Source organism: Nylanderia fulva, unplaced genomic scaffold, assembly GCF_048542155.1.
Source record: "Nylanderia fulva isolate GAGA-0341 unplaced genomic scaffold, ASM4854215v1 Scaffold182, whole genome shotgun sequence".
Taxonomy (NCBI): Eukaryota; Metazoa; Arthropoda; class Insecta; order Hymenoptera; family Formicidae; genus Nylanderia; species Nylanderia fulva.
In genome coordinates, this window is record NW_028190077.1 from 19,967 (window position 1) to 35,589 (window position 15,623).

The window sequence follows — 15,623 nt, forward strand, 5'->3', positions numbered from 1 at the left end:
GTTATAATTATTTATAATTTAATAATAAGAATAATTAAATATGCTATAAATATATATTTAAGAATTAAATGGTAAGAATTATAAATTAAAGTATAACATTATACTTTCAGGTCAAAGAACTTTGTTTAAAAACAACAGGGCAATTCATTAGAACAAAAAACGTAAAATTTGCGGTAGGAATGATCGTAACACATCATGATGATTGCAATAATTGCGACGGCGTCATAATCGGATGGGATCGTCATACAGACAGACGTTATGAAATTTTGACAGATAATCCAAATAACGCCAGATGGCGAAATAATTCAATGCAAATAGACTACTTGCCTTTGAATCATTGTAACAATTATCAATTTACAGAACAGCAAACAAATTATATTATTCTTACCAATAATAATAAAATATGTTACGTAAATGAAGGTATGAATACATTATATATCATATTAAACGTGTTGTATTGAAAATTATATATTCTTATATTCTACGAACATTTTATTTCTTTTTATAATTCGATTTTTTATTGATTTCACAGTTATAAATACATTTTATTTATTAATTTGTTTATTATTTATTTTACTTTTCGTACAATGTTTCTTATTTGCATTTTTTAATTTTAGGTAATCTCACTTTAGCAGCGCCGAAATGTATTGATAATTCCGAAATTGGTCGCTATTTTTGTAAATTCGAAAATACGCATTACGTACCAAATAAAATGCTAACGAAACTTTACCCGGAAGACTCCGCTCTAATTACATAGAGGACTAAATCTGCGAATTAATATTATGAATAACATTATGCAATGATTAGAAAAAAAATTTTTTTTAATTTTATATTTTAAGACTAAATATTATATAGTAGAAACTATGACATTATTATAGTGTATAGGTGGCTTTCCGTCCATTTTCATAACGTAATAAATAAATGTAATATGATATAATTAGAAATTAGAAATATAGCATACAGGTGTATAATATGATGAAATTTAAATAAAAAAGAATACTTTTTTTAATTGTGATATTATAAAATTATATCAATTAATTGAATAATTTGTACAGTATCCTAAATAAATATAATATGTAAAAATCAAATAAAAAATTATATTTATTATAAAAATAAATTGCTCTGAATTTCGATTAATGATGCTGCAATAGAACTTTTAATATTATTTGAAAACTTTATTAAATTATTTTTTGTTTTAATTTTAGATGGCCTTCTTTAAAAGAATATTGTGACATATTGTCTAACAATAAGACTATTAAAGATCGTAGAAAATGCAAACCCAAGAAAAAAATTATAAACTTTATAAAATTGGGTATCAATTATACGAGACAATTACGAAAATACGTGTCTCACATGAAATATATGCATTATCACAATGAAACAATCGATAATAGTGTGCATTTCAAACATATATTTTTTTCCCATCTTGGAGACAGTAATTATGAAGAATTCATATATTGTGATCGAGGATTCTCCATATTTTCTTTTTACAACGATGAGCTTAAAAGCTTGCTTACACATTCTTCACGGTAGGATTCTTAATATATTTAAAAGAAATCAAAAAATTTTAGTTAAAAAAACTGGGCGCGCTGCTAAGTTTCAAAATTACAATGCACCTTAAAGTAACATTAATTAATTTAAACACAAAACATATTTTAATTGTAATGAGTTTAAAAGTAACAATTTAATTTTAATATTGTTAGAATATTATTTAGCAGCGCTCCCAGTTTTTTTAACTAAAATTTTTTTATTTCTTTTTCACATAGCGCATGGACTTGGCATCTTGTTTATCTTTTTTTTTAAAAGATAAGTTTTTTTATGGTACGATTCTACATTTGCAAATTTAAATTTTTACTGATTCATTATACGACTCTATATATGTCTGCAACTTTAATTTTCCACTGGTACAAGTTTCTACTTTCACTTGGCGCAATTTTTTTTTTATTTCATTACTTTTGTTACGATTGTACATGGGTTTATAATCGATAATTTTTCATACAATTCTATTGTACATGGGTTTGCAATGTAGGATTCTACATAAGTTTGCAATGGATAATTTTTAATACAATTCTACATGGGTTTGCAATGGTTAATTTTTCATAACCCTTCTGTGTCTCACGCAAGGCACAACATTATACAGCATTGAAAAAGAGGAAAGCTCCGAAATACAGCTGCAGGCTAAACTATAATGGCTGAAAACCAACAACTCGTTGATACAAAATACCTATTACTGCCATTATTAAACTAGTTAAGACGTGTATATCTGAAAATCTAAGAAATAGTTTATTACTTGTCGAGCTCGCACTTCTACCTACGTTTCCCTTGCATTCTGTACTCTTATCTGAAATGGAATTTATTCCAAGACGAGTTATCAAACATGTGGTAGCAAAACAAATAAGTTTGCATATTCAAGACACACAGTAGTCGTTTTCCGACGATCTATTACTTATTATTATTTAGACTCTGAATCAGAACAAAAAGATCATTATTCATAAAAATAAATAATATTAGAATTATAATACTAATATAATAAAAAATAAAACTAATATTAGAAGAAATTAAACCGATATTTAGAATAATAAAATTAATACTAAAAAAATATAACTAATGTTATAGGTAAATTGTATTTTTGACAAGTTCGAAAGTATTAAAGAGAGAGAGAGAGAGTAAAAGTTAATATAAAATTGAGAAATGGCGCATGCGTAGCGCACGCTTTTCTTGCTCTATAATATAATACATAAAAAAAGTAAATTAGCGTGATTTTATAAAGCTATTATATATGGTAACAGAATTTACACTATAATAACGATATAATTTACACTATATAATATTTAGTCTTAAAATATAAAATTTCTTAAAACTTTTCTTCTAAATATTGCATAATATTATGCATAATATTATTTTGCAGATTTTGCCCTCTATGTAATTACAGCGGAGTCTTCCGGGTAAAGTTTCGTTAGCATTTTATTTGGTACGTAATGCGTATTTTCGAATTTACAAAAATAACGACCAATTTCGTAATTATCGATACATTTCGGCGCTGCTAAAGTGAGATTACCTAAAATTAAAAAATGCAAATAAGAAACAATGTACAAAAAGTAAAATAAATAATAAACAAATTAATAAATAAAATGTATTATATAACTGTGAAATCAATAAAAAATCGAATTATAAAAAGAAATAAAATGTTCGTAGAATAAAAAAATATATAATTTTCAATATAATATATAATGTATTCATACCTTCATTTACGTGACATATTTTATTATTATTGGTAAGAATAATATAATTTGTTTGATGCAGTAGAAATTGATAATTGCTACAATGATTCATCGGCAAGTAGTCTATTTGTTTTGGATCAATTGCCCAATCGTTGCAAGTTAGATCAGGTGCAAAAATTTCATAACGTCTGTCTGTCTCACGATCCCATCCGATTATGACGCCGTCGCAATTATTGATTTCGCAATAATCACGATGTGTTACAATCATTCCTACCGCAAATTTTACGTCTTTTGTTCTAATGAATTGCTCTGTTTTTGTTAAACGAAGTCTTCTAATCTGAAAATTTAATGTTATACTTTAATTTATCATTCTTGCCATTTAAAACCAAATTAGAAAGCAATTCATTGACCGACACCGTCAAAGTTAAAAATCTTTTATTGCCATTTAATTCTAAAATATACATTTATAGCAAATTTAATTACCCTTATTGTTAAATTATAAATAACTATAACTCATATGTATATAGCTGTACGTTTCAAAGAGAAAAAAGAGAGAATTTTTTATTACTATTATAATATATTTTAATATATGCGGTGTGTATAGTGCATACATACATAAAAGCTACTTATATTAAATGAATAATTCAAACTACGCGGCATAATCTGAGTAATGTTGTTATAGTGGTATGTCAAATCCGCAACTCTTAGCAGTATCCTGTCTCGCAGTTCACATGGTGATATTTGACTTAAGCTTTTGCTTGGTAAAGAATCATTACGATAAAAATACTGCCACTTCCGATGCAGTGGTTTATTGACACGACAATCCTGTAATTTCTCAAACATTAATAAACTAAAACATCTTACATTTTTTGGATTAATCGTGCCACTGCAAAGCAAACAATATATTTATCTATTATGCACACCTGTGTATATGTAAAAATATCTTTTAAAAGATTTCGATAATTCCAAATTTAATTTTATATTACTTACTATCTGGATTTCCAATATATACAATAAAATAGTTCTAATCGATCACCAAATGCCACAATGTTGGAACGTAGACCAAGTCTTCTTGCCACGCAATGATATATTATTAATAAAATAATTTCTTGTCCATATCTACTTTTTAGTACCTATGCCAGAAATTGCAATAAATTATTGAGAGAAAATAACAGTATATTTAATATATAAACAAACAAACGGCCATGCTCACAGTACAATTTTCTTCTTCTGACGCCACATATAGTTATAATATTCATTATATAACTTACATTATCTATACACATGTATTCCAGATTTGTATCGTTCACTTTGCACGGTCGAAAATTTAATTTGCCAAATATGTATTCGTCCAATGCATCGATAATCTGAATTCCTTCCGCTTCGTTCCAGTGATTATCGTCTATATTATTGCTTTTCCAATAAGAAAAAAATTCAGCGGACGTTGAAAATATCGAATGATCTGGATGTTTTTGTTTCAGATAATTTTGTACCTCTAGTGCGATATTATCCAAAGATTCTACTACGTACGCGTAACTTACATCCTTTTGGATTTGTAAAGTTTGTGCTACATTAAAGGCAATCCATTCCATAAGCCGCGCACTATCAGGTAAAGTCAAAAATATGCGCAAGCTTAATTTTAGATTAGAATTCCTTATATAGTTAAATAGTTTCTCGTGATAATATCTTTCGGTTAAATCGCAACCAGTTCTAAAAAATTTACATATTAAAACTGTGCAAAAACATAATCTATAAAGATGTTAGCACTACAAAATATATTAAGAATCCTACCGTGGAGAATGTGTAAGCAAGTTTTTAAGCTCATCGTTGTAAAAAAAAATATGGAGAATTCTCGATCACAATACATGAATTGTTCATAATAACTCTGTCCAAGGGGATGAGAAAAATATATATGTCCAAATTGCACACAATTATCGATTGATTCGTTGTGATAATGCATATATTGCATTTGAGACACGTATTTTCGGAATTGTCTCGTATAATTAATACCCAATTCTATAAAGTTCATAATTTGTTTTTTAGATTTGTATTCTTCATGATCTTTAGTCTTAGACAATATGTCACAATATTCTTTTAAAGAAGGCCATCTAAAATTGAAACAAAAAATGATATAATAAAATTTTTAAATAATATTAAGAGTTCTATTGCAACATCATTAATCAAAATTTAGAGCAATATAATTTCAAAATAATTATAATTTTTTATTTGATTCTTACATATTTTATTTATTTAGGATACTTTACAAATTATTCAGTTAATTGATATATGTTTATAATATCACAATTATAAAAAATATTCTTTTTTAATTAAATTTCATTATATTATACACTTGTATGCTATATTTCTAATTTCTAATTATATTATATTACATTTATTTATTACGTTATGAAAATGGACGGAAAGCCACCGGTTGCATGTTGTTTTAATAAAATTTTTTAATTACTTAAAAATATTATTTCATTATATAATGTATTTATAAAAATTATGTTACATGTAAGCAGCTAAAATGGACAAAAACTAAAGCAAGATTTTTGAATATTTAACTATACGCGTTAATTTTATTTTCTGCGTCTTGTCTCTCATTAAAGCGTTTTTTACGCGTTCGTTTTTATTAGATGTGTCAACTAAAAACCTTAATTAATTTTTATCGCGTTATGTCTTGAATATACAAAATTATCCAGTTGTATTATATAATAAAGAATCGATCCCCAAGTCCGACGAAAAGGTAAAGCAGGCATTACATGAGTTTGTTTATGTTCTTAGGTAAAAGACTTTTCTAGAAATATCCTGGCATTTCCAGAACACTGGAACGTTTTTATTAAACGCAATGGGAAATATTTACAATCAGAAAAATAATCTAAAAGTGTGTACTTTTTGTGTTCGAAAAATTATAAGATGAATAGTATTTAATAAAATAAAATTCTTTTTTAATAAACTTACTTAATAGCCATTGTTCATTAGAGTCTTTTTAACTATTTGTTTTAATAAATGTATATTGATTTTCTTATTAAATTTTAAATATATTGAAATATATATAAAATTTATTTAATATCCTGAAAATTTTCACACTTTATTATTTGTATCCATCTGTTAATGATTACGGATTGGAAATGAAAGAAAAGTAATAAATAAATTGAACGACGATTTTCGAATGTATATAATTCAAAATTATAAAAAATGCATAATTATAAAAAATCGTTACATTTCTACAAAACAATAATACCATATAGATAACACATACATATTTTGATTTGAAACAATAATTGTTAAGCAAATGTAACTCACAATGCAAATCGAGACACATATCTAATCGTCACATCGTCGCAAAAAGAAGGTACAATATTTACGAGAATTGCCTTTTTAGAAAATGATTATTTAATAGATTCTGTTTTATTCTATATTGTATTTTATTATATTCTTTATATTTGTAATTTTTAAGATAAAACTTTCAAATATACAAAATTGATGGTGCAATGTTTGATCTATGCATGTAAAATATACAAACAACAAAAAATTACCTTTGAAAAAATTTCTTTTCCATATACTTTGGAAAGCTGGCTGCATAACGAAATTGATGGCAAACGCATCGGAAATTAATGATATCCTCGATGGTGATATCCTTGTAGCTGAGAATAATGGATATCAATTCTTCTGGTAAGGATGTTATCGTTTCATTATGACAAAAATTCGAGAAAGATCACTATAGAAAATTATATAAATCGAAGTGATTGCAACAAATTATTTGCGTATAATTATTAAAAATTTCAATTCGCATAACACGTGTTCGATGTAAACGCTACGGACGTTGTTCATGCTTTGTCCAATCTTCTCTGAACTTTCTACCTGCGAACCTAAAGAACGCTTCCTTCTATCGTGCACGGTGTCACGTGGTGCATACCATAAGAAAAAAGGAAAAAGAAAAAAAATGTATTGTTGGAAATTCTATTGTTCCATTTTTATTTTACAATGAACCTTCAAGACAGAAGAAAATAGAGAATTACAGAATAATATTAAATTAACACAAAAAAGGGTAACAATTAAAAAAAATTCTTGAAATAGGAAAATGGTACTTTTGTAAATAATATATAAAATAAAAATAACTACATTTTGTTTGAAAAATTGAACATCTGTTAAAATTTTTAATGTGTTACTTCGTGCAAGCTTTAAAGAGATGCATAATTTAAAAGATGATTTATTTTTATATTTGCTTCGCACTTTTACGCGTTAATTTAATACTGTTCTCTGTGATTCTCTGTCTTCTTCTGTCTGACAGGCTCATTGTAGAATGAAAATGGCACAATAGAGTTTCCAACAATATACAGGGTGTCCGGTAATGAACGGACAACGATTACAAGTGGAATCTTTGGTCAATTTGGGAACGATTTTTTTTCAGCAAAAATGTCGAAAAGGTCATCATTTTATACAACTTTTTAATATTTGTCATTAATCTTTATAACTAAGCCTCAAATGAAAATTATATTATAGTAAACTTTACCTAAAATTAACAAAAAAATGTAATTATGTTAGACTTTTAACTTCAAAACGTTTAGTTTAAAAAAAAACCCATTTGTTTCAATCGCTTATAACTCGAAAATTATTGACTTCTCAACATTTTGCTAAGGAAAAATCGTCTCCAAATTGGCCAGAGAATCCGCCCTTAATCATTCGTCCGTTATTTACCGGACACTATTTTGTTTCTCTTTTCTACGTATGGCACATCACAAGATAATGCAGGACGAAAAAGATTACTTTAGCACTTCAGGTATAGATATTTGAGAAAAATAATGGACAGAGAGTGGACAACGTGCGCAGCGTTAACATCGAACACATGTTGTGCAATCTAAAATTTAATGACTTTAGAAGCAGCCAGTTATTATATTAAATTATTCGCGAATAATTTGTTGCAATTACTTCAGTTTATATAATTTTTTATAGTAATTTTTAACAAATTTTTGTCATAATGGCAACGATAACATCCTTACCAGAAAGATTGATACCCACGATTCTCGGCTACAAGGATATCACCATCAAGGATATCATTAATTTCCGATGCGTCTGCAAAGAAGTAGTTTGTTTAAAAAGGACAGAGCAATTTATTAGAACAAAGGACGTAAAATTTGCGGTAGGAATGATCGTAACACATCGTGATGATTGCAATAATTGCGACGGCGTCATAATCAAATGGGATCGTCATACAGACAGACGTTATGAAATTCTGACACACGATCTAAATAGCGACAAATGGACTACAATAAATTATACAATAGAAATAGACTTCTTGCCGTTGAATCATTGTCACAATTATCAATTTAGAGAGCAACAAACAAATCATATTATTCTTACCAATAATAATAAAATATGTTACGTATATGAAAGTATAAATATATTATATATTATATTAAACGTGTTGTGGCGATAAATGCCACAAGCACATAAAATATATATAAAATAAAATGTAAATTACAAGCGACGCGTGTTAAAGATATCGCGACCGGTGACACAAAATAATAAATAAACAAATAAGCGACTAACATGACAAAGGTAAATTTTGATTCTCGAACATAATAAAAAGCGAGAGTACCTCAAAATAATAGATAGTCTAATCACTTAAATATAAAAATAAGATCGTGGAATGATCGAGAGAAGCGAGACAATGCGCGGCCTCGAAGAGACAGATAGAATTTGACTTGCGTTCGCGTAACACGGTTTTTCTCGGTTGAGAGTAAAAAGTTTGTATTCTTTGTGACACGAATAAATGCAGTGAAATACAATATACCATACCTGTACAACACCAAATTATTATTCTGGATGAAATATTCTCTTCCAATTCGCGATATTGGCAAAACATTAACTATCGAACAAGCACGCGCCCCCAAAAAAGTTTAAAAAAGTTTAAGAGTTTAAAAGTTTAATTTAATAACGAATTTTGAATATTCTTTTTGAGTGTCTTAATAAATATATCGACTGACAATGAATGCATGCACAATTTAGCTGTTTTAAAATATATATAATATGTACATGGGTTTAAAAAAATTATTGACACAATCTACTGCATAATATAATAATATTGTAGATGTGATCATTTTGTTCACTTGCAATTTTGAAAAGCTATAATAGAATGATACGCGCGAAAATGGTATATATTTTTTAAAATAGATTTAATTATTTTTGAAATGAATAAACTAAGAGTTATTTTTAATTATTTTTGTTCCATATATATATAAGACATGCGTTTCTCAAAAAATCGATAATAAGAGCACTATCTCATATACATACTTTATAATTATCCCCGGCTGCGAATTCGAATAGTTCCATGTTGTTTGAGTCTACCGGTGCAACCTGTTACAAATTATGAATTTTTCTCTTTTTGATTGTCTTAATAAATATCGTCTGAATCCATGCATAATTTAGCTCTTTTAAAATATATATAATATGTACATGCATTTAAAAAAATTATTGACACAATCTACTGCATAATAATATTATACGTGTGATCATTTTGTTCACTTGCGATTTTGAATAGCAATGGAATGAAATGCGCGAAAACGTTATATATTTTTTAAAATAGATTTAATTATTTCTTTTTGAAATATTTGAGACATGCATTTCAAAAAATAGATAATAAGAGCTATTACTATCTCACATACATGCTTGATATTATTGTTTCGCAGAAATTGAAAAACTTTCTCTGATTCCGAAAAGAGTGTGAGCTTCATTGCAAGGCACAACTTCTTCTAACATTGACACTTAGAAATGTATCAGATAATAAAAAGTTGATACAAAAACGAAGGTTTAACAACATAAACATATAATTTTACACATGTTTTTTTAATTTATATTTATAAGCAATAATAAAATTTATACATATATATATATATAATTCTACATATAATTTTTAAATTAATATTTATACGCATATGCATAAAAACTAAATAACTGGTTCTCAGTTTTTCAATCTATTTAATATATGAATATTTCAAGTGTCTTATATATATATCGGAAAATTTAAGAGTTATAAGTTTTAAATTTTACTTTAAAAAATAGTTAAATTTAATTAAACTGTTAAATAATGTATAAATTATGCATAATTTTTTGTTGTTGGAGATCCAAAATTAATATCAGATAGTATTTTAAATTGAAACAAAAGATACATATTTTTTCCTTTGTTTAATGTTGCTTGAGAATAAAATTAAACGTTTATATAGGGATATGTTTATATATTTTTTTATTGTAATTTCTTGTAGAAGATACTGGCAAAATAATTGTGTAACTTTGGGACATTTTGCACACACACATACACACAGAAGGTATTTGGAGCGAAATCGACAAACAATGTGTTCAGAAAATCTAAGTAAAATGATAAAAAATAAATATAAAATGGATTATTAAAGAGAATTATGAGTAAATTATAAAGTTTGAATATACAAATGTAACTCTGCCTTATTAAAATTTTTCAATATTTTATTAAAGCTGAATAACTTTAAGAGATTTAAATAAATTTTCTATAGAAGTAATGTCTATTTCTTCGCACTTTTAGTACGTGATTACTTCATAGCTTCAAAATAATGTATTTTTGAACAGTATTAAAAGTTCAAATTATTTCTTAAAATATGTTTGACAACGTCGCAATCTTTAAGTCTTTATACTTCAATAACTATTAGTGATTTTAATATATATTAAATTATATAGCAATATATCTCTTGCATATTAACATACAAAAATTCGGAATATTTTTAACTGAAAAATAAATACATTCAATGTTTCAACAATTAAAATATGATAAAAGTTATCGATTATATTCGAAATGAATATTACTATTTAGTGATCGAATAAATTGTCGTTATTATCAACTATTTTAGTTACATTTAAATCAGGGCATTATTTCGTTCCAATGTTGTTAATGTCCGAAATTTCGTCAAAATGCGAATAATTAATATAAAAAAATAGTCTTTTTAATCACTCTTTCAGAATTTAATTTTGTAAAATAAAAATATATTAAAGACACATATATATATATATATATATATATATATATATATACACATGCTATCAGAAAATACTAAATAAAATATTTATTCTTATTTACGTTATATCCCGTGAGGGGTTACTAGACCCCCATCGGGCGCCTCCCCAGGTGGCGGATCGGGGAATGCTCACTGGCGGGTTTGCGCCTAATCGGCGGGTACCGGGGAAATAAAATACCCGGGGTGGACCAAAATCTAGTGTCGAGAACAATGGAAAAAACACATAAGGAAACTATTACCCCAGGTGGTATGCCAGGAGATTCCCTGGACAATCCATCCTCTTCGAAGGCCGGCCTCATAAATTCTGGGGGAGGCCAACCATTGTTTAAGATAAACGACGCAGGGAAGAGACTATATGCGACGAACATATCACAAGAGAGCCTAAACCGATTGCTCTCAGTCAACACTATACAAGAAGAAAATAATAACAAAGTAGTTGTTACAAAGGATTTCTGTCAAGAAATAGAGCTGAATCTCACTAAAACAACGATAGCTGAAGCTAAAGCAGACTGTAAAACTCGCCCTCAACAACAAAGTGTTGCCAAAATACTTCAGGAAAACTGTGATAGAACGCACAATGAACAAGCCCTTTATAACGAATTGAAAAAAATAGAATTAGAAAGGAACAACTTATTTGAAATGGTTAGACAACTCCAAACTCAGCTGGCTTTTATACAGAGGAACTATGAGAGCCTTGAAAAAAAAACTAATACAAAAAACGGAAGAAAGAAAAATGGAATACTTCACTGATGAAGAGGAGTTAGCAAAAGAAACACAATGGATAAGGATAAAAGGAAAGAACTATAAAAAGAGAAAAATGGACACATCACTCACACCTCCGCAAAAAGAACGAGAAATAAATGAACAAGAGATAATATCGTACAAACCTAAACCTCCTCCACCTATTATAGTAGATCAAATAAAAATTTTAACGAACTACACGAGCAACTTAACATGATAATGACAGGACTCAAGATAAAAATAGTTAATAATGAGGTAATTAAAATTAATGCACCCGATGGAGACTGCTATAAACTCGTGACCAAGATGCTCGGAGAGAAAGGACTCCTCTGGCATTCTTATGAAAATAAACAAGACAGACCGATTAAAGTAATGGTCAAGAAGTTATATCATACCTGTAAGCCAGAAAAAATAGTACAAGAACTAAAAAGAAGAGGATTCAAAATCATTGAAGCGGTGGTCAAGCTGAAATTTAAAACCAAAGAACCTCTTAATATGTTTATGTTAAGTTTTGAAAAGGACGAAAACATAAATAGAATCTATGAGATTAAAGATATCTTAGGCATTAGAGTTGAAGTATTGCCAATAAAAAAGTCCACACTAGTACCACAATGCAAGAGATGTCAAGCTTACGGACATACACAAAAGTACTGCGCAAAACAACCACGATGCGTAAGATGTACTGGAAAACATCTCACTGAAGACTGTGACAAGCCAAGGAAAGAGCAACCTAAGTGTGTACACTGTGGGGAAGCTCACCCTGCTAACTATAGAGGCTGTATTGTTGCCAAGGAAATACAAAAAATAAAAAATAAACAAGTTAAAAAAGCAAATCTGCCCACACAACCCCTAAGAAATAATCAAATAGATACGAATAGAAGAACAGACATCAAGAGTAATATTAAAGGAACAAAGACCTATAGCCAAGCTGCTAGCGGAATGACAGAAGATAGTAGTACAGAGAGCCACACGCAGCAAAAGGTACCTTTTGAAACTACGTTGCAGCAAATATTAGAAAAATTAAACAAGATGGATGAGCGTATTTCCAAAATTGAATATCGCACTCAGGGAGCGATACCTAAGCATAAAAATAAAAATAAAAATGGCTGAACAAATGCGAATTATGGAATGGAATGCCAACGGGCTGCTGCAACATCACCAAGAACTGCAAACCATCCTAGATATAGAAAAAATTTATGTGTGTCTCATTGCCGAAACTCATTTCACTAAGGATTCATTCATCAAAATTAAGGGATATAAGGTCTATCACACCATCCATCCTGATAACGCAGCCAAAGGTGGAAGTGCAGTTATAATAAAAGAGACTATCCTGCACTACCAGGAGAAGGGCTATTACACCAAAGAAATACAAGCAACATCTGTTAAAATCAAGACAAAAACTAACGAGATTACTATTGTGGCGGTATACTGTCCACCGAGACATGTAATTAAAAAAGGACAATACATAGATTTCTTGAAAAGACAGGGTTATAGGTTCATCATTGGAGGCGATTTTAACGCAAAACATACTCAGTGGGGATCTAGATTGATAACAAATAAAGGTAGAGAGCTATTAGAAGCCTGTAAACAACTAAGGTGTGAAGTAATATCAACTGGAAAGCCCACATACTGGCCAACAGATCCTGGTAAAATACCAGATCTCATAGACTTTTTTTGATTGGCAAAATTTCCACAAACTATCTTCACGTCGAGGAGGCATATGATATGAGCTCTGACCACTCCCCCATCATACTCACGCTCTGGGATAGTGTAATTAAAAAAGAAAGTATTCCTAGACTAGTAAACAAATATACGGACTGGCAAAGTTTTAAATCAAACCTTGACAAAACTATCAACCTAAAGGTCCCATTAAAAACAAATGAGCAATTAGATAAAGAAGTAAAAATATTTAATGTAGCAATTCAGCAAGCAGCCTGGAATAATACACCTACTATAAAATATAGGACAAAGGGCAATAACTATCCTAAAGAAATCAGGGAAAAGATAACTGAAAAAAGGAAGCTTAGAAGAAAATGGCATCAAACCAGAGCTGTTAGAGATAAAACCCTACTGAACAATGCCGCACAACAACTAAAACGGGAAATCCAACGCATTAAAAATGAAACGATTGGTAATTACCTGGAAGAGCTATCAAGTGACAGAGTCAACGACTATACCCTGTGGAGGGCTACCAAGAGGTTAAAAAGACCTATCACACAAAATCATCCCATCAGAAATCCAGATGGGAGTTGGGCTCGTGATAATGAACAAAAAGCTAATAGATTCGCTGAGCACCTAGAATTCACGTTCCAACCTAACGTAAATAATGAAAAACCAAATTGGGAAGACCTTGAACAAGAGGAGGAGGAAATTACTCTCACTACTCCAGAGGAGATTGCTACTCAAATTAAGAAAAACATAAACCTTAAGAAAGCTCCAGGATTTGACCTAATTACCGGAGAAGTATTAAAGCAACTCCCGCGGAAAGCCATAGTCAAATTAACCTGCCTTTTTAATGCGTCATTCAGGCTAAAGTACGTACCAATGATGTGGAAAGTTGCAGAAGTTATGATGATAGCCAAACCTGGAAAACCCACCACATGAGGTTTCATCTTACAGGCCTATCTCCCTATTGCCAGTGATTTCGAAGCTTTACGAACAACTACTACTAAAAAGAATAAAACCTATTATACACAGAAAAAACTTGATCCCAACCCATCAATTTGGATTCAGAAATAACCACTCAACTATAGACCAAATTCACAGGATAACCAGTAAGATAGAAAAGGCGTTAGAAGGGAAAAGAGTCTGCTCTGCAGTATTTTTAGACGTGGCGCAAGCATTTGACAAGGTGTGGCATGAAGATCTGATCTACAAGCTGAACAAGTGCCTACCTAAGCAGTACTCCCAACTATTAAAATCCTATATTACTGACAGATACTTCAGAATAAAACAAGAGGAAGCATACTCTGAACTAAAGGAAATCAAGGCAGGGGTACCACAAGGAAGTGTGTTGGGACCTATGTTGTACCTCTTATACACTAGCGATATACCTGACCTTGGAACTAATACAATTGCCACTTTTGCAGATGATACAGCGATCCTTGCCATTAGCAAAAATCATTTAGAAGCAGCCAATAAGCTACAAGTATCCATAAATAAAATAGTAAAATGGACAAAACAGTGGAGAATAAAACTGAACGAAACTAAAACTACTCATATCAACTTCATCAATAAAAAAATTAAACACTTATCAATCAGAATAAATAACATTCAAATCCCATTTGTTAATACTGCAAAATATCTGGGCATGACTCTTGATTCGAGGTTGCGCTGGAAAACTCACATTAAGAAAAAACGAGAAGAACTAGGAATCAAATTTAGAAAAATGTACTGGATGCTGGGGAGAAACTCCAAGATGTCTATATATACAACAAGGTACTTTTATACAAACAAATCTTGAAACCTATTTGGACATATGGAATACAGCTATGGGGCTGTGCCAGTAAGAGTAATATTCTCATAATACAACGCTTTCAAAACAAGGTACTAAGAAGTATCGTTGATGCCCCATGGTATATTAGAAACTGTGACCTCCATAGAGACCTGGAGGTAG

At 29.5% G+C, this 15,623-nt stretch overlaps 1 protein-coding gene across 1 annotated transcript; it reads right to left on the minus strand.

The window, feature by feature from the left end:
* Window positions 1-2,918: 2,918 nt before the first annotated feature.
* LOC146723604 (F-box only protein 21-like) lies at window positions 2,919-6,193 on the minus strand. The gene is made up of 6 exons (XM_085481577.1): window positions 6,183-6,193; window positions 4,493-4,931; window positions 4,212-4,354; window positions 4,086-4,107; window positions 3,243-3,558; window positions 2,919-3,058 (listed from the first exon to the last, which is right to left on the minus strand). Exons 1-6 carry the CDS (start codon window positions 6,191-6,193, stop codon window positions 2,919-2,921), a joined length of 1,071 nt encoding a protein of 356 aa, XP_085337703.1.
* Window positions 6,194-15,623: the final 9,430 nt, after the last annotated feature.